Source organism: Cupressus sempervirens, chromosome 5, assembly GCF_028749045.1.
Source record: "Cupressus sempervirens isolate cs-2001-9-10 chromosome 5, ASM2874904v1, whole genome shotgun sequence".
Taxonomy (NCBI): Eukaryota; Viridiplantae; Streptophyta; class Pinopsida; order Cupressales; family Cupressaceae; genus Cupressus; species Cupressus sempervirens.
Window position 1 is genome coordinate 526,193,479 of NC_143122.1, and position 22,615 is coordinate 526,216,093.

General features: G+C 35.7%; 1 protein-coding gene across 1 annotated transcript in view; it reads right to left on the reverse strand.

Annotated features, from left to right (window-relative positions):
* Positions 1 to 7,632: 7,632 nt before the first annotated feature.
* LOC149557013 (uncharacterized) overlaps positions 7,633 to 22,615 on the reverse strand; it is a 38,449-nt gene continuing 23,466 nt past the window's right edge. Inside the window, exon 2 of the mRNA XM_089831666.1 lies at positions 7,633 to 7,900. Within this exon, the coding sequence (XP_089687792.1) occupies positions 7,693 to 7,900 (208 nt within the window). The 3' untranslated portion in view covers positions 7,633 to 7,692. The remainder of the gene's footprint in view (positions 7,901 to 22,615) is intronic.

Consider the following 22,615-nt stretch of genomic DNA (forward strand, 5'->3'; position numbering starts at 1 on the left):
CCATGACCTCTTCCACTCTATCTACTCACAGACTTCTTGTTCAACTTTTCATCTACTCTTCAGGAAAGTTGGTATGCCTCTTCAATACCAATCATTCTAGCCAAACACAACTCCTCCTGAGTATGTGGTCTTAACCCATTAAGGTAATAGGAAACTTTCTCCTTGTCAGCTTCCGCATGACATTTTTTAATGAGGGCTCAATAGAACTCTTCGGTATACTCCTCAATAGATATTCCCGCTTGCTTCAACCCTTGTATTTTTGTTATTAGATCAAGCTTATGATCAACAAGAACGATCTTCATTTCAACCTCCATAAAACTATCTGCTGGATCTTTCACTGTGACCTCTTCCACTCTATCTACTCTTGAACTTCTCGTTCAACTTTTCATCTACTCTTCAAGAAAGTTGGTATGCCTCTTCAATACTAATCATTCTAGCCAGACACAACTCCTCCCGAGAATGTGGTCTTAACCCATTAAGGTAATAGACAACTTCCTACTTGTCAGCTTTCGCATGACATATTTTGATGAGGACTCAATAGAACTCTTTCGTATAATTCTCAACAGATATTCTCACTTGCTTCTACCTTGCATTTTCATTAGCAAGTCAAGCTCATAATCAACAAGAACGAATTGTCGCTTCAATTTATCCACCATCTGATCCCATCTTGTCGTCTTCTCATTTCCTCTTCTATTTTGCTCTAATTGAATCTCCTACCACTAGATTTTCACATAACCCTTCAGTCTAGTCTTTGCAAACTTAACCCTATCAGTATCATTGATATCTTCATACTCAAAATATTCTTCTAACTTATTGATTTAGTCGACCAATTCCTTGAGTTTAAGATTTCTCGAAAATTGTTGGGACCTCAATCTTAGGTGTTTTCCCAATTTGGGAAATGGCTCTAAAAAATTTCTTCCTTTTGGTTCAAAACTTTGTCTTACTACAAAGTTTTCCTTCTTCGATTTCATCCTCGATTTCATCTCTTACTACAAGATTCATGCCTCTGCAAATCTCTACTTGCAATGCATGCACTTGCCTCTAAAGGGCTCTAACCTCAAATGACACATCTTTGTCTCTTCCACCATGTTCCCTTTGTGGAGACATTTTTACACTTATCTACGAAACCCTAAACCATGGTCCTAGTGCAAATTGCCTCATAGTTGGTGATCTATCTCACACTCAAGAACTCATGCTCTAATACCACTTGACGACAGGTGCTCCCCTTAATACCACAAACACATAACAAAAATAGAGAAAAAACAACAATTTGCAACAACAAAAAATGGGCTTCTTGTTATCACTAAAAGTATGGAACTACATATTTCAGAAATACAATCTGCAAAGCCACATAGGCATTTCCCTTACACTATTTTGTAACTCAGCCACAAATCACCACCCAAAATTGCCCTAGAAAACCTTGCGGACCTTCCTTATATAGGAAAATTCCATCACCCGGAAAGCTTCTAGATATTTATTTGTAACCCTTGAGGCCGACAAATCCTAAAATTATACTCTTTTCATATTTTATTACATAGAATCGGCTCAAGACAATAACAAATTATATTTCTAGGTTGCCCTATATTTCTAGGTTGTCCTACTTCCAAAGGCCATAACTTTTAACTATAGATTGAATTGACTATTATAACCACATTCAGAATTAGTAATTCCTACTCTACAATGACTGACCATGTAACTCTACAAGGTTTGACCTCATTTTGGAGCCTCTAAGGCCTTCAAAATTGAGCTCAAAGTTTTCATACCGAAAATTTATACCAAGAATGCTCAATAACTTGACCAGTACATATGATATGACAATAAAATTTAATTGGCGCGCTGATATAACTAAGATAAACCTCCATCTATGGAATTAAAACAAAATAAACTCGTGTGACCAACTTACTAAAAATACTAAGCTTCCATAAATAGCAACTCTGCACTATAATGACCCTTATTAAAAAGATAGAAATAGAAATATTTTTTGGTAACGCAAAGTTCTTACACCTAGGATGCTCCTACATCACATCATCATGGTCTACACAAATGACATAAACCAATAATGCATCAAAAGCACAAAGAATGAGTTGGAGGAAAAAACCACATCAAAACACTCAAGCACCAAAAGCGAGAATAGATTCTTGAGTCAAATCTATAAGAAGCAAGGTAAACTCAATTGGCCTCAATCCAAGAGGTACAAGTGACTCAGAACTTGACATAGGAAGATAGCTCAACTACATGCATGAATGTAGTTTCAACACTTGACATCCACTCATTACATGCGAGCTCAATCTCAAGCATGGATTATGCCAACACAAGGCACAAGAAACAACAATAAAGGCAATAACAAGAGGATGACTTAACTCCCAAATCACTCAAGAAGAAATTGAGCAAAACAACAAATAGCTCAACTGGTCACTATGCCATGAGCATGGTTCCCATGGAGTCCATCAAACTTTATTGTTATAACATGAGGTCAACTCCAAAAGCCAACAAGAAAAGGTTAGAGGATAGGGCACTCCCAAACAATATAGGCACCCAAAACTAAGTGAAATTAACAAACACCCAAAAGCCCAAACTACTCATATGGTCGCTATGCCATGAGTTTTAATTCTTAGAAAATCCATCACACGTCTAGTGGAAACACAAGGAAGACTCACAAAGATCAAAATGAACAAAAACCCAATTTCTGTCAATTTTTGACGAAGTGCAAAATTTAGCAAATAAACATCAAATGAGCATATTTGAATTGCAATAAAATACAATCAAAAATTCATCTATATAGTATGTCCTTGCAACATTACAATACTTGGAGGACTACCAATAACACTCAATCGTTCTCGCCTAACACAGTTTTACACATCTTTTGGGTAGCATGCAAAATGAGGAAAACATAAAAATGCACAAAATTCAAACATCTCAAAAATCAATGAAAATAAAAACCCATTAGTTTAATCCATCCATAAATCTAATAAAATTTCACTTCTAACATAATGGGAGAAAACAAATAGGTTCACACTAGAAAACTTTCAACTAAAAATATCATACACTCGTGCACACCCAAACATGCAGAATAAGCATAAAGGAAAGTGGGGAAACATCTAGTTACCATCCCATAATGAAAAAGAAAACAAGAATAAACTCAAATAGACAAGGATTGATTAAAAACACAAGAGCCCTACCTCTCACCATGTTGAAGACCCTAAAATGACTAGAAGAAATGATTACTCCGCATAAATGTGAATGGCTTCATAGGGGCTAGAACAATTGCCACCCAGTTCTAACAAGTTGCTACCCATATGGATTTGACATTTGGATCAAACCAAACATGCAAAACAAGCATTTTCGCTAAAGCATTTTGGAGAAAATCGCCATTTTCACCAAAAGAAAATTGAAAATTGAAGAAAACTATTTTTTTTCAATTAAAAGAGACTTTTTTGAAAAATATATGGCACTAAAATAAATTAAACTAACTATAGACTTTTTCAAGTCACCCCAAGTTAATTCCAATTACATGGAATTCAACTATGACCAAATAATAGGTGATCAAAATAATTTAAATTAAATCAATTTAAATCCCCAACTATATAAAAAACTCTGTTAGGGATAGTGGCTCGTCTCAGGACACTTTGGGGGTAGATTTGATGGTTGTTGATGGTACGAATGTTGACCCAACGGTGGTGACCTCTTCTGTTCTCCCTCCTTTGGATTCTATCACTAGTGTTTCAATTGTAGCCCCTCTTGTGGATCTCTCTCTAGATGTTGTTGTTGTACCTTCTTCTGATGTGGCTCGAATTTCTCCCCAGGTCGCAGGGGTTTTGGGGGTTGGTTGTGGTGTTGATGACTTTGCATGGCAGAAGGCCACTGGTATGGTGGAGGATGGTTGGACAACAGAAAAATTAAAAAAGGTCAAGTCCACCAATCTAGCTTCTGATAAGGCATTACATTCTCAAAAGAAGGGACCGAAAGGGAAATCTTGAGCCCCTGTCCTGTTTCGGCTCTCTTGGCTTTTTTGGCCTACTGTACTTTGTAGTTTTTACATGGTTAGGGATTTATTGTCTATTTCTTTTTTAACCATGGGGTTTTAGGTGCCCGATCAAAACCTATTTTGTGGCTGAGGTATATTGTGTTATCTGTGTTGCCACCATGGTCACTTGGTTCTTTGGCGACCTGTTCCACCTATGGCTTGTAGTATTGTTTGGGTTGGGCTACATTGAAATATTTTCCAATTTGTAAAAAGGGTTCAGGCTCCCTTCAAAACCTGTTTTCCTCAATCAAAAACATATTTAATAAATCCTTCGACAACAATTATAGGAACTCTAATGTTGGCACACGCAATCACTATCTCAACACAAGTACATCATGAAGTCTCAATTCATCAACATGTATCAAATGGATAATAATATAACATGGATACATTACACATACAAGGATGACATTAGTTCAATATGTAAGGCCAAAGTCATTATCTCTCAGTGCCACTATTGGGATATAGACACATACTCAAATCTTGTACCTTAGGATGAATGTATCTAGTACTTGTTCACTCTAAACATGCAAACATCAAGTGCAACTACTCACAATACATAAATAGCCAAAGTACATATAATATCAATAAGTGCCTAATGGCACTCTAGTGACACATTCAGACATAAAGAGTGTTGTGGCACTGGCCATCCCATACGCTACTCCTCAATGTACATGGATATTAAATAGCATTACATTTATATTAAACATTCCATTTAAAATACAATATTCAAATAATCATTCTATGGCTATTTTGCATAAATCAATGAAAGCAATAATTGATATCTACATCATGAAAGCACAATATGCCACTTCAATCCAACAACATCATAATAATCATAATCAATAGTCTTGAATGTAAAATAGATCAAATATCAACATAAGGCATCACCATGTAAATATGATCAAAACATTATAATAGCATAATCTAATAGATAAAATCAACAATGTTGTAGCAACATAAAAATAGTGTTGTAATCAAATGCATCAAACACAGTGCAACCACCAAATCATATCACAAGCACTAGCACTAGCACACACATCACTGAAACCATTACTCACATTGACCTCAACCTCAATAGTAATCCTAGGAATGAGCATAGAACTAAAATCATAACACAAGATTAGTAACCAAGTCACATAATCAATATAAAATCATAACACAAGATTAGTAACCAAGTCACATAATCAATTCAACTTGTATAAAGCATAAATAATTTGTCGGTGCAACAACATAAATCAGGTCATCTTGAAGATACAAACGTCATATGGATCTAACATGATCATACAATACAAGCATGAGAGTCCAAGTCACATCCATTAGGATGTCATGCAAAAACTAAATGGGAGAGGCACTAAAATGATCTTTTAGATGGACTTGTATCATCAGTGCAAATTTTTGATTCGTGCAAATAGATAGTTCCTATTGTACTTATTACTAAATTGGGCACCACGGAGCATATATAATATTATATATTTTGTTCTCCTTAAGGAGACAATTCTAAAATGTAAATGTGAACGTGAGATGATTATTTGAAATGTAATGTTTTTGAATAAGTGAAAAGAAGTTTTGAAGGGGCCCTAAAACATTGTACAAAATAGGTTTGAGAGCGACTTGAACCCCCACAGGTACAGATTTTCAAGATATCTCGCAAGATGAGACAAGACACAACCAAGGAAAAGGGGCAAAACCAACAAGCTCCCCCATCAAAATGAGATGTTGCATGAGAAGGAATAGAACTCAAAAGATATTGGCATACAACCCAAACCTACCAATACAACTAAGATTTTGCTTTCGTCTTACCCTTATGGGAACAAAGGCTCATATCAAATGAGGACTATGAAGAATAAGATTTATTATTTTTAATTGTAATCCAACCCTCTTCCACCCTAGAAGTAGCTTCCTACAATGACAAGGAATCCATCACTAAAGTATCCCCACCTAGGAAGACAAACAAGATCCCGAGGAAGGGTCTAGTAGTAACAGAGACAATTGAAATAGGAGAAGGAAAGATTGAACCCAAGGATCTAACAAGAACAATAGAATAGGCAGGACTGACATGAATCTAAAAAGGCAATGTAGATCTAGTGGAAGCATGAGATCTAGAACCAAAGACAATCACACCCTGATCAAGTATACCACACTCAAGATGACCAACACCAATGAAACTAGAAAAACTAACATCAATCAACCAGTCACCTGGCAGAGGTAGAAGTAACAACAGTACATTGTACCACATCAACATCTGAAGGATTAAAATCAACATTCAAGGAATCTTGTGTTAGCACTTGAGAAAAGTGCTTCTTTCAAGTACTGTAATGATCTGAAGAAACTACTTTCCACCAAGAGACAAAAAAAAAAAAAAATTCCTAGTTCGCATTGAGCATACACATGACCAGCCTTGAAGCACCCTATGACATCTACAGTAGATGCCCTCATAATCAAGTGCCTAAATCCATGATACCATACAAGAATCAAACTTGATCTGAGTAGGGAGACCCTTAGAAATATTCAAATCAATGAAAATATAAGCATAAGTAGAGTAGAAGATTCCAAAAGAATCATCATCCAACATCAAACAGTCCCCAAAAGGTTCTCATAATTCCTCCAACACAGAGTCTATCCAAAGATGAAGGGGCGGGTTGGGGAGTCTAACCCAAATGGAGATCTTTCGTAACAACTCTTAAGAGAGATTAAAATTAAGTTGCGATCGTTTAATCATCAATATATATTTATCCTCCCAACTGAAAATTAATCACACAAGACCTTGGATCTATCTTCAACAAAATCATATTTAGCAGTAAAAAAAACCTTTTACCATAGGGAAAATGTGAACAGTACTTGCAAGGATTGGTTCCCAAATTTTGGATATCCACTCGTGGAGTTGACAGAGACTCAACCAAAAACCCCAAGAACGACAGATCACCCCATGAGATGAAAAGGTATTGGTATTATGGGCAATCTCCTTCTTTGTCATTGTAGAAAGCTGAAAGGCAATAGATTTGCACACCAAAAATGGGTCTTTATGTTGCAACTCAGCATATTTAACCAAAGGCACACCAATAATAGTGCCATGACACGTGCTTGCACCCATAGAAATAGTGGCAAACAAATGAGGTTAATACAAATGCCAAAGTAATGTATCATAGAGCTATCATTATGTGTAGTAAGTTGCAAGCTTAATGTTTAAGTTAATATTTGTAAATGTATTTTTTTTTTTAAATTCTCATTCTTTAGCATTAACATGGTTGTCCTTGCTAGTCCCTAGTAAGGTGTTATATCATGTTAGATTATACTATGCATTAGATGCATAAGAGATAACAAACCAAATAAATTTGAAACCCTTACCACTAATTATTGAAAAAAAACAAAAGGTATTATTTATTGAAAATAGTTATGTGAGGCTTCTTTATGCCAAAGAATAAAATAATAGATAATTGACTAGTAATCCAATCTATAAATCACGATTTTGTTGTTAAAATTTTAGTTCACAAGTACTTTGCTTCTACTAACTTGGTCATAAAAATAAGGAAAAAAATTTTAAAACACGAGTTCCCAAGTACCATCAATACATTAGAGAGGTTGAAAAAACTTACAAACAAAATCACTTAGAAAATTTATGATTTATTTATTAACATTTAGTCAGGGAGGAAGCATTCAAGGAAAGCCTAGCGCTTAGTTTTCTTTTTCTTAGACTTGATCTTGGAACCAAATCCTCTTTTCACATTTTCATTTGAACCAAGATTCTCTTCTGATGCAATGAGACTACTTTTTGCAACGTCGTTACTAGAATCTGTCTCTTTGAAAACAGTATCTTTGAATATCATATCGGGCACCACATAATTTCCCAACCAAAAAATCAGCAGAAGTATTGCACTGTGACACAAAAATAAAATGCATGTATGAATTATACAAAATTATCGATTTAATATAAATAAATCAGCTGCTTGATTTCTGTGAAAGCAATGATAAATTGCATACGAAAAAGTATAAAGCCATGACTATCATCCAATAATTCCATACGTTTATAGGTAAATAAGATTTTTTTTTCAAATTCAAATATTAAAAAAAATCAACTATATAATGAGTTGAATGCTATAAAATCAAAAAAAAAATTAAATCCAATACTACAAGCACACAAGACTCCTTTTGTTATCATTACAATACCTTATCAAGAACTCTTCAAATAACTCCTTTTGTTATCATTCTAATACCTTATTAAGAAAATCTTCAAATACATCATGTAAAAACAAATGAGTAAGCATTAGACAAAATAAGTTTAAGAATGAAACACATTAGTTTAAACAAATTATCTATATGAATTATATTTTAAAGATTTGTTCACTTTCATACCTGTGCATTAGACAAAACAAGTTTAAGAATGAAACACATAGGTTTGACCAAATTATCTCTATGAATCATATTTTAGAGATTTGTTCACTTTCATGCCTGTAAATTAGGTCAGTTTAAAATTTGTAATTCTTGATTATGAAAATTGCCATCTTCTTGTTCTTTTGTGGACACTATTTGGTGCTCCTTTGTCTACTATCTTCTTGGTTGTAAGCTTCCAGTCCCATAGACCCAAGTTGTGGTCTTTTGTTGGACATTAATAAAATTATTTGATCTTATCTTATCTATCTAGACCACTTATCATAGAAATTTTCATAATAATAATAGAATATAATTAATAATTATCATTTTGCTTTCACATAGTTTAAAGTCCACCTTGGAATTCAACTTTATAGAGATTAGAGGAATAACTAATTCAAGGTTAAAAAGAGGATTAAATAATCTCCACAAAGATAGCTTTTATAAAGTCTATTGCATCTTACAATGTGAAATTCATCTATTTATCTACATAAATTAAAATATAGCTTGGTTTTGTCGTCAACAAAATACCATGATCAATATTTTTTTATTACCTTGAGAGCTCAAATAACACATATAAGAGATGAAACACTCATTACTCTAACCAAAATAGCCCTTGAGAGGTAAGAATGTCATTTGGCGGACTAGATCAAGTAGTGAGAACAACTCATTCAAAATACATACATATATTGATTAGAATCAAACAAATAGACAACAGTTAAACTAACATCATATCTTGAAGAGAGTTAAAAAAATCATAATCTAGAAAAATAAAAGCAACGATAACATATTTATAATGAGAACATATGCAAAACGCACTTGTCAATCTAGATGGTAGTATAGTCACTTCAAGGCACTAAAATTATGAATAAGCTCCAAAAAGATTGTAGCATTTAAGTCACTAAAATAGCATATAATAAAATTAAAATGTTTTTGATTAAGTAAAACAAGTTTTGAAGGGTGCCTGAAACATTGTACAAGTCTAAAGAATTTCAATAAGTACATAAACAAAAAATACAACAAACAAAAGCAAAACCGGTCACCCCCCAAACAAAGGGTAACCAAGGTGACAGAAAAGCCTATCACTAGCCAAAACCAAAGATCCAGCTAGAAGGCAAATGAGAGCCAAATACTACAATGGAGCTCACAATTTGCCCTTTGATTTAGAGCCTCCCTTGCACAATCAAAGGTTCATTTCTAAAGGAGCAGATGGCTTAGTTTTCTTTCTTTTTACCGCAGTCCAACCATCCTCCACCTTAGTTGCCTCAATAATCCAATCCCCAGAAGAAACTGAACAATGGAGCCCAGGGGAATCAAAAGCAACAACAATCTCCCTAGAAGAGCCCGTAGCCAGCTGGCCCCCCACAAGACCAGGAGGAACATCTGATACAAGGACAGGGGCAAGAGAGGGTACAGGGTCCTAGCCCCCAACAGGACTAGGAGGAACATCCAAAATAGGGGCAGGGGCAGGAGAAGGAACAGGGACCTGACCAGGAGTCCGAACATCCACCGCTATCTCCGACACCAAATGATCATCAGCAGGGAAATCATCCGCAGGGTCATCCACTGAATCTAGAGGCGCATCCATGGACTTAACTACCGTATAGTGTTCAGAAGAGGCCCCTGACCACCAGGAAGGTGGTCGCCTTGATTTAGTCTTCACAGGTGCACAACGAGCAGCAATGTGACCTGTCATATGACATTTTCTATAGCGAAAAGGGATACCTTCATAATCCAATATTTGGGTCCAAGAGCCTCTCGAGGATTCCAAGCAAACCTTCTTAGGGAGGCCCTTTGAAATATCCATCTCTACAAGAATTCGAGCACATGTCGAATGGAGAATATCCTAAGTGTCTGAGTCCACATATAAAAAATCACTGATGGCATCCCCAATAGCTTCATAAACAGAATCTAGCCAGAGATGCATCAGGAGATTTGAAATCCGGACCCAAATAGGAACCATGTTAAAGGATTCTATAAGCGGATTGAAATCCATATGCCACAATTTGGCCATAAGTGGAAATCTATCCTGCCATGAAAAACTGTTATCGCACAAAATAGTCTTCCTCTCTTTAACAATTTTAAACTTTACTATGAAAAATTAAAATGTTGAACATCATTGTAAATCAAATTATAACTCATTGATAATATAAAAGTAATCCAAAACAAGCATAATTTGACGTAACTCACTAAGTTCATGTCATCTATTTAAACTATGACAGTCTCTCTCTCAATCATAGGTTCCCTTTATGGCAATGAACCATGGCCCACAGTGATAGTGGTTATTACAACTCTTTTTGTTGATAGTGTTTACTTTGAGCTAGTTTTACCTTAAGGTTTCTATCAACATTGGCTGAATTTGGTGAGGGTTGTTGATATGTAAACTAGGATTTATAAGTTTTATAACTTAATCCAAAATACAAATTTAATTTCATGATCCTGGTAGTAATTATGTGGCTATGTGTTTTTAACCATTGAACTTGAACTCGAGCTATGCTTTGAACACTTTAAATTAACTATGTTTAAGATGATAAAAGAGAAAATAATAAAACTAAAAGAATAAGAAAGAGATAGAAGAGAAAGCGCAAACATTGGATGACATAGTTTGTCCAGTTAGGGCTATATCTCTGGATCCGCTTCTAAATGTGGGGAACGCTTTATTAAATTTGTCAAGAAAAATTGCCTTGTCACAAATTTCAAGCTTCAAGCCTTCACAATCTATTTTCTTCCTTTTACAATTTTTGGTGTAAAACAACACCTTGTAGATTCTCACAAAGGATTCCAAAAACTCCTGAAATTATATATCCAAGAACACTCAAATTCTTCCAAGAATGCCAAAATTTCCCCTCTCAAGGATTACAAAAAATTCTCTAAGACTAATTCTTTCACCAAAATTCTACCAAGGCTAGTTGCCCATCTCTTCCAAATCCTCCCCCTTTATACATAAATTTTACTATATTTAGTCAATAACCAAATAACAAATTTAATAACCATATTCCCATTTTACATAACAAATTAAAAACTCCCCTTGGCTGCAATAATTATGAGCCAATTAAAAAAACCTACCCCTTGATATTCATTTGTTTATACAAATAATATAGAGGTTTGAATTAATTTAAGGCTTATTGTTTTAACAAAGTTTGTTTTTACCTTTACTAACTTTGTAGGCATGTTTTTACTAATTAGAGATAATAAACCGGATATTGTTCTTCCACAAGAAATGAAGATGCCAAAAGATAAAGTTGAAAGTTTGTTTTTGTTTTAAAATGGTAAGATTTTAGGGGGTGATGGTGATGAGGCCTCAGGGGGTATGGTTGTTCTTTGGAATGATTATAATATTCATGGGGAACTTGTTTCATAGAATAGGAATGTGATCAATATTAGATTCTCTAATGCTAAGGATGACACTTCTTGGGTGCAAACTAATGTGTATGCGCATAATATTAAATGGGGTACAAAAGCTCTTTGGATTGAACTTTCTAATCAAAGAAAGAACCTTGTGGATGAGGACTGGGTCATTATGGGGGATTTTAATACTCCATTGAAAGAAAATGAAAAGAAGGGGGTCGGCCAGACCAATTTGGACAGCAGGATGGATTTGATGGAGTTTATTGATTTTCATTTACTGCATGATATGGATTTGCAAGGCGTGGACTTCACTTGGATCAATAGAAGGTCGGGTAAGGACCTTATCCAACTTAGACTTGATAGAACCCTTATTAGTAATGAATGGTTTCAAAGGTATAAATGTTCCCTATCTGTAGATGTGAGAGTGAGTTCTGACCATTATCCCATTTTTCTTATGGCTGACCCAGTCTCAATTAATAAGCACTATCCTTTTCACTTTGAGAAGATGTGGACTTTACATCCTGGGCAGGAAAACTTTATTAAGGATTGGTGGGGGATTCATGTTGAGGGAACAGTGATGTTTAAAAAGTTGCTACAAAGCGAAAAAATGTTAAAGATAATATTAAAAGATGGAATAGGGAAACTTTTGGAAATATCTTTGATAGTAAGAGTAGGATTTTGGAGGAGTTGAAAGAGATTCGGGATAGCATTCAATCTAAGGATTATGATAATGCGACTAGGGAGGAGGAAGATTCAAAATTGGTGGAGTTGCATGATATTATTACCAAGGAGGAGATGTACTGGAGGCAGCAGTCTAGAAAAGTGTATATCAAAGAAGGGGTTAAGAACACTAAATTCTTCCATATGACCACTTTGAAACATAGGATGGCGAATAAAATCTCCAAATTAAATGTCCATGGTGTATTTACAAATGAGGATGAGGCTATCAAAAGGGAAGCCATGAATTTTTTTAATGGGTTACTGGAGAGAGAATAGAATCCGGATAAGGAAAAACAGCAGGAGTTTTTGAAGTGTATTCCAAATTGCATTTCTAATATCTAGAATAAAAACCTCGCGGCCATCCCCTCCAATGCTGAAATTACTAAGGTTGTTTTTCCTTTGAGGGAGACAAAGCTCTTGATCTGGATAGTTTCCCCTTCCTCTTTTTCCATACTTACTAGTCTATCATTCAAGAGGATTTGTTTAATGGAGTCAAAGAATTCTTTGGTTCTAGAAAACTTCTTAAAGAGCTAAATGGTACTTTTTTGGCTTTGATTCCCAAAAAGTCAGGGGCTGACAGCATGTACCAATTTCGACCAATTAGTCTTTGTAATTCATTTTATAAGATCATCTCTAAAGTTCCAACTCTCAGGATTCTAACTTTTTTGCCTAATCTAATTTTGAGAAAGCAGAATGGGTTTGTTCCTAGTAGGCAAATTTTGGATTCTATTATTTCGATGCATGAAAATATTCGCTCCCTCACCAAATCCAAGAAAGAAGGGTTCTTATTAAAGTTGGATTTATCCAAGGCTTATGATAGGGTGGACTAGGATTTTTTAAAGTGTGGTTTAGAAGCTTTTGGGTTCAGTAATAGATTTTTGGAGTTGGTTCATATGTTGGTTTCCTCTGCCACCTTTTCTATTCTTGTTAATGGTTGTCTGACTCCTTGCTTATGGGCTTTTTTCATGGACTTAGACAAGGGGATCCGTTATCACCAATTCTTTTCATCCTTACGGTCGAGTGTTTAGGCATATTTGTGGAAAATATCGTCCAAAAGGGGGATTTTGTGGGTTTAAGACATTATAAGAATTTGACTTGCTCCCATCAGCAATTTGTGGATAATTCCATTGTGATGGGAAAAGCTAGTAAAAAGTGCAATAAATATCAAAAAGGCTCTTGAGGATTATGGGCAGGCTACAGGCAGATTATTAATTGGACCAAACGCTCGATCTATTTCATTAATGTTGATGAGAATAGGCATAACAGAATTAAAGACATTATGGGGTGTGAGATTGGCAACCTTCCAGAGTCTTATCTTGGGTTACCTCTTTGTCTGGACCCACTTAATTCCTTTTGTAGCTCCCTGATTGACAAATTTCACTCAAAGTTGGTTGGAAAGGATCTCTCCTTAGCTAGGTCGGTAAGGTCATGGTTCTCAAATCCACTTTACAAAACATGCCTTTATATGCTTTGAGTGTCTTTAAGATTCCTAGGAAGTATGCTCTAGCCATCGAAAAAATTCAAAAAAAATCTTATAGGTTGGTATGGAAAAGAAGAAAAGATTGGTTGTAATAGCTTGGGATAAGGTTTATATGCCCATCAAAAAAGGAGGCTTGGGTCTTATAAAGATTATTAGCATGAATGATTTTTTACTTGCTAAGCTTATTTGGAGATTTCATATTGAAGATGGAGGATGGAAAGATATATGGAATCATAAATATAATATAGAGAATCATGGTTTTAATCTTTTTTTGGAAGCATGCTCAAAAAAACAAGAAGATTGTTAATAAAAGGGTAAGATGGAAGGTTGGAAATGGTAGGACTATTCATTTTTGGGAAGATATATGGATTATTGATCATGATTTGTGTTCCGACCAAAAATGGAATGGGTATATGGAACAATGCAAGACTATGTTTGGGACTTTTGTTGCTGATTATTGGGATGAAGATAAATGGGTGAACCTATCTAAAGTGGATGAGGTTCTTAATGACCTTAACAAAATGTTGAATGTTGTCCTTTTAGTCAATGAGAAGGATTCTTTAATTTGAAAATACCATCCAAATGGAAAGTTTCTTGTTTCTTCTCTGTATGGTAATTCTTTTGAAGATTATCATGCACCTTGCTAGGCTAAAGCTTGGTTCAAAGGCTTGACACCCAAAGTTAACATATTTTTTTGGATTTTATTGCAAAATAAAATTCTTACTCCTGATAACTTAATGAAGAAAGGTATGTGTCTTGTTAGTAGGTGTTACCTTTGTAAGGAAGAGGAAGAGTCGGTTAACCATTTGACTATTCATTGCTCTTATACAAGAAGGTTATGGGAGAGGATTTATAGACTTCTGGAAGTAGATTGGATCTTTCCCCTTAATATCCAAGAGTTATTCTTAGCTTGGAAATCTCCTTCCCACAATGCTTTGCTTAGTAATTTATGGGACTTCATCCTTCCATATGTTTGTTGGGGTGTCTGGAAGGAAAGAAATGATAGGGTTTTCAGGGGCAAGGAGACTTCTTCCAATCAGTTATTTCATAAGATTAAACATTTAACGATTGAGAATATTAGCATAATGGGGAAAGGTCAAGAGCCTCAAGATGATTGGGAAGCTAAAGTGATTCAAAATTGGAATTTGGAAGGAATAAGACTCTCAACATGTTAGTAACCTTAAAAATTTGGCTAGGTGGGATTGTCCACCTCAAGGATGGTGTAAGATTAACTTTAATGGGGCCTTGAAGGGCAACCTGAGGATTCTTGGTTGTGGTATTATTATCAGAAATGACAAAGGGATTAGTGTGGGGGTTATAGCTATTCCTATTGGGGAGCAAACTAATCATGTTGTGGAAGCTAGTGCGGCTCTCTATGGCCTCTTATTTGCAAAGAGTGTGAACTTGGAAAAAATATGGTTAGAAGGGGATTCCCTTAATATTATTAATTGTCTTAATAATGTTAATAACCCTTCTTGGACAATCCATAATATTATTTGCAAAGCCAACAACTTGATTAATTCCTTTGCGGATTGTGTCATCACGCATAACTATAGAGAAACTAATGATGTAGTTGACTGGGCTGCGAATGTGGCATACAAAAGCCATACTAAGATGATATGGAACTATGGTGACAACATCCCTATTCACAGGCTATCATTGATAGAGTACAACAAAATCAAAAGTTTGCAAAAGAGTTTTAACAATGATGAAAATGGCATTAAGAAATAATTATGAGTTGCGCAGGAATGAGGAGTTGTGGTTAATGATTATACTTGATGAGACAACTCATTCATTACCACAGGGATTGTGGGTATTTTGGCATAAGAGTTTTCTCTACGGGTTTTTTGAAATAGAGTTTTCCATTTCGCCTGAGAGTATTAGGATTGTAAGGATTTATTGCAGTTTGAAGATGGGTGGTAAGAGAAAGAAGGTTGAGCCTGCAAGCTACAAGGAATAGAAGAAGTCTGACATTTGGGATATCCTTGAACAAGGGCATTTTATGAGCTTCGTGGAAAAGTTAAAAGGGCAGTAACCCAGCTATTACCTATCAGTTTATCAAGACTTGGAAGGATGGTAGTATCTTGGTGTGAAACCGGAGAATGAAAGTCACGGAAGACATTATAGCTAAAGCCACTAGTCTCGAGCTGGATGGGATCAATTTCTATAGTGATAGGAAGCTGTCTGATCGGGTTGTTGATGAGTTTGCGGAGACGACCAAGGAGAGAAACAAGTTGGTGAAAATTGGTAATACATATTTTAATCCACACTCCATTTCCAGACCTTGGAGGTTTGTGATGTTTGTTGTGATTGAATATCCAACTCTTGATGGTCGTTTCACCAAGGTCTTTAGGCACCATTTTATGTTGGTCAACCATTTCGGGCATTGGGTTAGAATTAATTTCCCTTTCCACCTGAGGCAGTCATTGGATAACACCATTTTGGCTATTCAGAATGACCCTGATGGGGATCATGCTTGTCATGAGGGTTTGATGGTGCTGATCATGAATCTCCTTAAAGTCAAAAAAAAAGTGGATAGACCCCATTTTAGTAAAAAAAAAACCTAGAGTGTGATACTGAAGGGAGTGATAAGGATGAGGGCTATGAAGATGAGATGGAAGACAATGAGAAGAGGAAAAATCTCTCACTCGGGAGCTCCTCTACCAACAAAAGTAAGGGGAAGGAAGTGGATTATGAGAAGGACACAAATTCTAAGGACTTTGAGAAGATTATAGGGAAGAATATTGAAGGCAAAACTAGTACTATTATCATAACCAAGGGGAAGAACACTAACAGAACCTTGAACATTTCCTCTAATGATGAGCCTCTTACTCAAAGGATGCGGAGGGGTAACAAAGTGCAATCTCAAGCGAAGATTGATGACATTGGCATCAAGGAAGCAGATACGAAGAGAAATACTATGGATATGGATGAGGATTGCCTTAATCAAAGTAAGGACTATGAGGAATAGGGGTTTATGAAGAGGACCTTGGGTAACCCAAGGATAATGGAAAAGGATATTTCCACCATGAAGGAATAGATGCAGGATATCAAGAGGGATTTTGAGCAGCTTCGCAAGACTACTAGAGGGGAGAGGACTCTTGGTTAGTATCTAGACAGACTCTCTAAGGTTATTGGTAATGCGGAAGAAGTCAAAAATTTAATGAAGAGAGTTCCACCACTGGAAGTGAAGAACAAAGCTAATGAACAATTGATTAAGGATATGTAGAAAAGGATGGATGGCATGGGAAACAGAGTTGACAATATGGAAAAGGTTGTTAAAAAATTGGCTGACCAGAATTGTTCCATATTGAAGACTATTGTGGACATCACTCTGTTGGACAAACTGGATCAAGGAAGTATTCATGGTTCTAGGGATAGGACTGAGAATGAGGGCCTAGTAAACACACCAGAGCTAATTTTAAGAAGACAGAGGTGGTGAAAGACAAAGAAATTGAAGAGCTAAAGGCCTCTACAATGAACATGAATATCCTTGTTGATTAGGCCGCTGATATACTGAAGACCTTGTAGCTGTCCAGGTGTTGTCTTTTTGCTGGCATTTTGATGTTTTTTCCTATTTGTTGTTTTAAGGCTTTTGTCTTAGTTTGTTCTATTTTTTTGGTGCTAATGCACAATTCCTTGTGGGCTTTCTTAGTTGTTTTTGTCTAATACTTTGTATAAGGTTTCGAGTCCTTTGAAACCTATTTTTACTTAATCAAAACTTTGTAGGAATGTATTTATCATGTTTGTTAATTTAAAACAAATAAAATAAGTTTTTATAGTTCACATGTGCTTAAATATGGGTTGCTTGAACACACACTTCATCAATGCTAGATGGTCTAAACATCAACAACGTATGTTTTAAATATGAATGCAATCCACCTATATACTCTAATAAAGTATCTTGTGTATAAAGAGGAATACCAAGAATTAGTGTTTTTTTCCTAAACACCTCTATACTCTTTCACAATTTGTCTTTTCCCTTTCTTTAGATTTTGCCAATCCATAATAACTTGTTGCATATAACCCAAAGGAAATGACTATTTCTTTAAAACGGAAGTAAACTCTTGCCAAGATGAAATAATTTTACCATGTGTAGCAAGATCTCTTTCGATCTTACTCTCCCACCAGACTAATGTGATACCTCCTATTCTAAGAGTAGCTAGTTGGATGTTGGAAGAACCACCCAAAATCTTTTGAACTCTATAGTATACTTCAATCTGCTTAAGCCAATTATCTAGTTTTTCTGCATCCAATTCTCCATTATATATAGGCATATCAAACTTTACAACATATCTTAATAAGGGTGTCTTCATAGGTTTCTTTCTAGAAGAAGTAGACAAAGAAGATGAAGAGGATGAAGAAGATGAAGATGAAGATTCAAGAAGGTCACTACCATCTCCTACTTCTTTAGCTTTGTCATCTTTTGACAAGGAATTAGCTTCATCCTTCTTCCTAGCCTTGTATGCCTTTCTCTTCTGACATTCATGTCTTTCTTAGAGAAGAATGTCCAACAATTTCTTCATTTCCTCATAAGCTCTTTAGAAGGCTCCCTCATCAAATTTGGGATGGCTCCGTTCAAATGCCATTACTCGTGGAAAAGTTTTTTTTTTTCAATCTTTGGATTGAACTCTGCAAGTTCACCTTCTCCTTGTTTCAATCTCAACTTGGTTAACATTCACCACCTACAATTTCTTGCAAAACAAGCTCTAATACCAAACTTGACTTGTAAACTAAGACTTGCAAGTTTTATAACAATCAAAAATACAAATTTAATTCCCTCATCCAGGGAGTAACTGTGTTGCTATGTGCGTTTAACTATTGAAATTGAATTGAAGTTATACTTACAACACTTTAAATTAACTATGTTTAAGTGCATAAAAGAGAGAACAATAAAACTGAAAGAATAAGGAGATAGAAGAGAAAACACAAACACACGATAATGGAGTTTCTCTGGTTATAAATGCATCTCTAAATCCGCTTCTCAATCTAGGGACCATTTTATTAAATTTGCCAAACAAATTGTCTTGTTGTTCCAAGCTTTCACAGTGTATTTTCTTCCTTTTACAATTTTTGGTGTAAAATAACACCTTGTAAATTCTCATTAAGCATTCCAAAAACACTTGAACTATTTTTCCAAGAACACTCAAATTCTTCCAAGAATGCCAAAATTTCCCCCCTCAAGAATTACAATAATTATCTAGGACTATTTCTTTCACCAAAATTCTACCAAGGCTAGTTGCCCATCTCTTCCAAATTCTCCCCCTTTATACATAAATTTTACCATATTTAGTCAATAACCAAATAACAAATTGAATAACCATATTACCATCTTACATAACAAATTAGAACCTTTCTTGGCTGCAAAAACTTAAGAGCCAATTATAACAAACTAGCCACTTAATATTTGTTGGTTTATACAAATAATAGAGGTTCGAATTAATTTAAGGCTTATTGTTTTAACAAACTTTACAATGTTTTCTTTTACCTTTACTAACTTTGTGGGCGTGTATCTACCATTATTGTTAAATTAAAACAAAAAAAATCTGCTTTTTATAGTCCACATATGGTGGGTTAGCTCACGCCCCAATACACATTTATGGTTTTGGTTGTATCTGCCCTAAGACATAACAAAATCAAACCTGTTGAGACATAACAAAACCTCATTACATAATTTTGTTTGAAGCACAAACAAGCAATGTGGATAAGAACACTACCTAAGTGCCACATGGCACCAATTTGTTGTGTAATGCAAGGACACATGTTATCACATGATTTGAGCCACTCTACATAATGTCATGTCACCCAGTCTTGCCTTGTCATCATGCCACATGTTATGCCTTCTCAGCGAACATGTGTCGCCATTTGACTGGTTGTGCTAACTAGCTGCTGACATCATATTGACGTCATCCAGTCAACCCTTTTCCTAGGTAACTCCGATCGACCATAACTTTTGGATGCAGACTATGTTTTCAAAACCAAAAATAGTTTCGGAATCGGCATGACAAGCACTACAACTTTGTATAATTTTAACTTGGATTTGGGACAATCCATTTTTTTCTTTTTTCCAGTCAACCTTTGTTCACTAGTTTGGCTAGACCTTTAATAGAGCATAACTTATGCATACAAGCTCCTTTTGACTCTTTCAAATTGCACCATGTCCAATTTTCTGAGCTCTTCGCAATGATGCTAAGTTTGAGAGATTTTGAGACTGAAAAAATTGGCTATTCTAGATCCACCTAGATCATTTGTTCCCACTCAATAGCTTTTGGGCCTCCAAAAGTCTATTTTTATGTAGAACAAAAGTGAGGGCATGTTTGCATCACTTGTCCAATATCACCTGTACACCCTACTAGAATTCCAAACATACACAATGAATAATGAGATATAACTGCTGACACAATCAACTATACTCCACCAGTATTCATTCTTACATCTATTATCCACATAGTACCAACTAGCATGCAAAGAAGCAACAACACCAAACAAACAGACCAAATGGAAAAAGTATCAACATTTTGGATCTCTTGTACAAAAACACCATTAGAAAATGAATCCTTCAAACCCTTTATTACCATCACTGGTTGAGGACTTGATTCATCTTATTACCTATGATAGGTAACCTATTTCTTTTGTTGACGAAGTAGTTGCATTATCACTGCCATCATATTTGCCTCGTGTCCTTCACATCATTTAGAAGCCCTCACATTTCATGGAATGGCATTTGTTTGTGTCACAATAACTTCTCCTTCACTTCATTATGGTTTGGAGATGTAAACCATTCTCAACCTTCACCATTATTTCTAGTTGTCACAAGAGAGCAAGCATCGCAAGTTTTATGCCCTTTTGGTATCTTTGTATTTTGTTTTGTAATGCTCAAGTTATCTTTGAGTTGGGCCTATCTTTGTGATGATCAAGTATTCATTCCTATCAGAGGGAAGTCATACAATTATGTTTGTTATAATTATCAATAAAGGATATATCTTGGGTGTGGCCAAGTTTTTCCCTCAAGTGGGAGGGTTTTCCTAGGGTGTCTCTAGTGTCCTTGTGTTTCTTTCCTTATCTGTTATGTAATTATGCCATTCTGTTTCGAAAACTCAACACCGTGACATGTTTATTGTTGGGTCCCTTGTGCAGCGTACTTTACATAGCTTTTGCATCTCGCATTTTCCTCGAGGGCATCGACTTGTATAACTTTATTACAGTTTGCATTAAAGGAAGGTGTCATTGCAGTGGATGAAACATGGTCTTCATCTTCGTTTTATGTATTGCATTTACAAGTATGTACTTCTGCTATCAAGTAGGCTGGTTGTAAACAATCCATGTAAAATTGTCGAGATGTTTAAGCAATGTGCTCTGACTTTGTTTAACAGGCATCTCTTTTACATTTTCATACCTGGAGATGTGGTTTACACCATGTTTGTTGTTGGTAAATTATATATTGTAGCTGACGGGTATAATAGTATCTGAAAAAGCACGTGACGGTTGAGTCACCCCTTCGGGAAGGTATATGTACACTATCCGGAATGGACTTTATAATCATCATTAGAGTTATTGTAATAAGCATATTGTGTATATGAATAAAGCATTTGTTCTGCGTTATATCTTGTTATACTACATGTGTTAAGTATTCTTTTACCCTGTACAGTAAACATTTGGCGTTGTTGCCAATTGAACTTGGAACGAAAGAAATGTTATGAAGATTAATGTTGACATTGCTTAACATGGATAGAAATAAGATAAAAGATAAGGATGAAATATGCATAGCACAAAAAGTTTTAATTTTAGCACTTCAGGCGGAGTGCAAACAGAAGCTTTAGCAAATTGCCAATGGACACCGAGAGGGTGAAGGGGCACAAACGAAGGGAGTGCATTCACCTAACAGGCCGAGAAGTGTCAAAGAATTGTTGGAAGAGACTCGACAACGATTGAATTTGGTGGAAAAAGCAAGGGAGTTCCTTAACTTGTATACGTCAAGGGTAGAGCATCCGAATGGAAGGGAAACAACTCGCATGGCTCAAAGTACCAAGGGAGCACAAGCGTGTAGTGAACTCTTTGTTCCCGATACACCTAATGAATGGATACAAGAAGAAAATTGAACTTCACTTGAGGAAGATCTTTCACCAAGTAACGCGGTTGTTGGAAGTAGGATGGTTGCCCGAAACAGTGCAGTTGTACAGAACAATGTGGGTGTGCAAAACAGCACAAGTGCTCAAAATAGCACGGGTGTGCAAATTAACGCCGGTACACAAAAGGTACCTCAGAATCGGAAGAAAGTAATAATGGCAGGACCAAAAGAGAAATTGCCAAAGTTTAATAGAGATGGGACGGCAAATCCAATTAGACACTGCAAGATGTGAGAAACAATATGGATGGCAAATGGTGTAATAGATAAGGATGATTGAGTCCGACAGTTTCCAGCAACCCTGCAGGGTGTGGCAATTGATTGGTTTGCAGATGCAGATCCTTAAAAGCTAACTACATGGGTGGATGTCAGAAAAGAACTCATAGCAGAGTTCCGACTACTACGGGACAATAATGAAAATGTAGCAGAGATATACAACACAAAGCAAGGAAACAACGAAACAATTTGTGCCTATCCAAGATAGCTAAAAGAGCTAATTGAGAAGATGGAGAGTCAACTAGCTAACAGATTGAAGAAACGATGGTTTGTT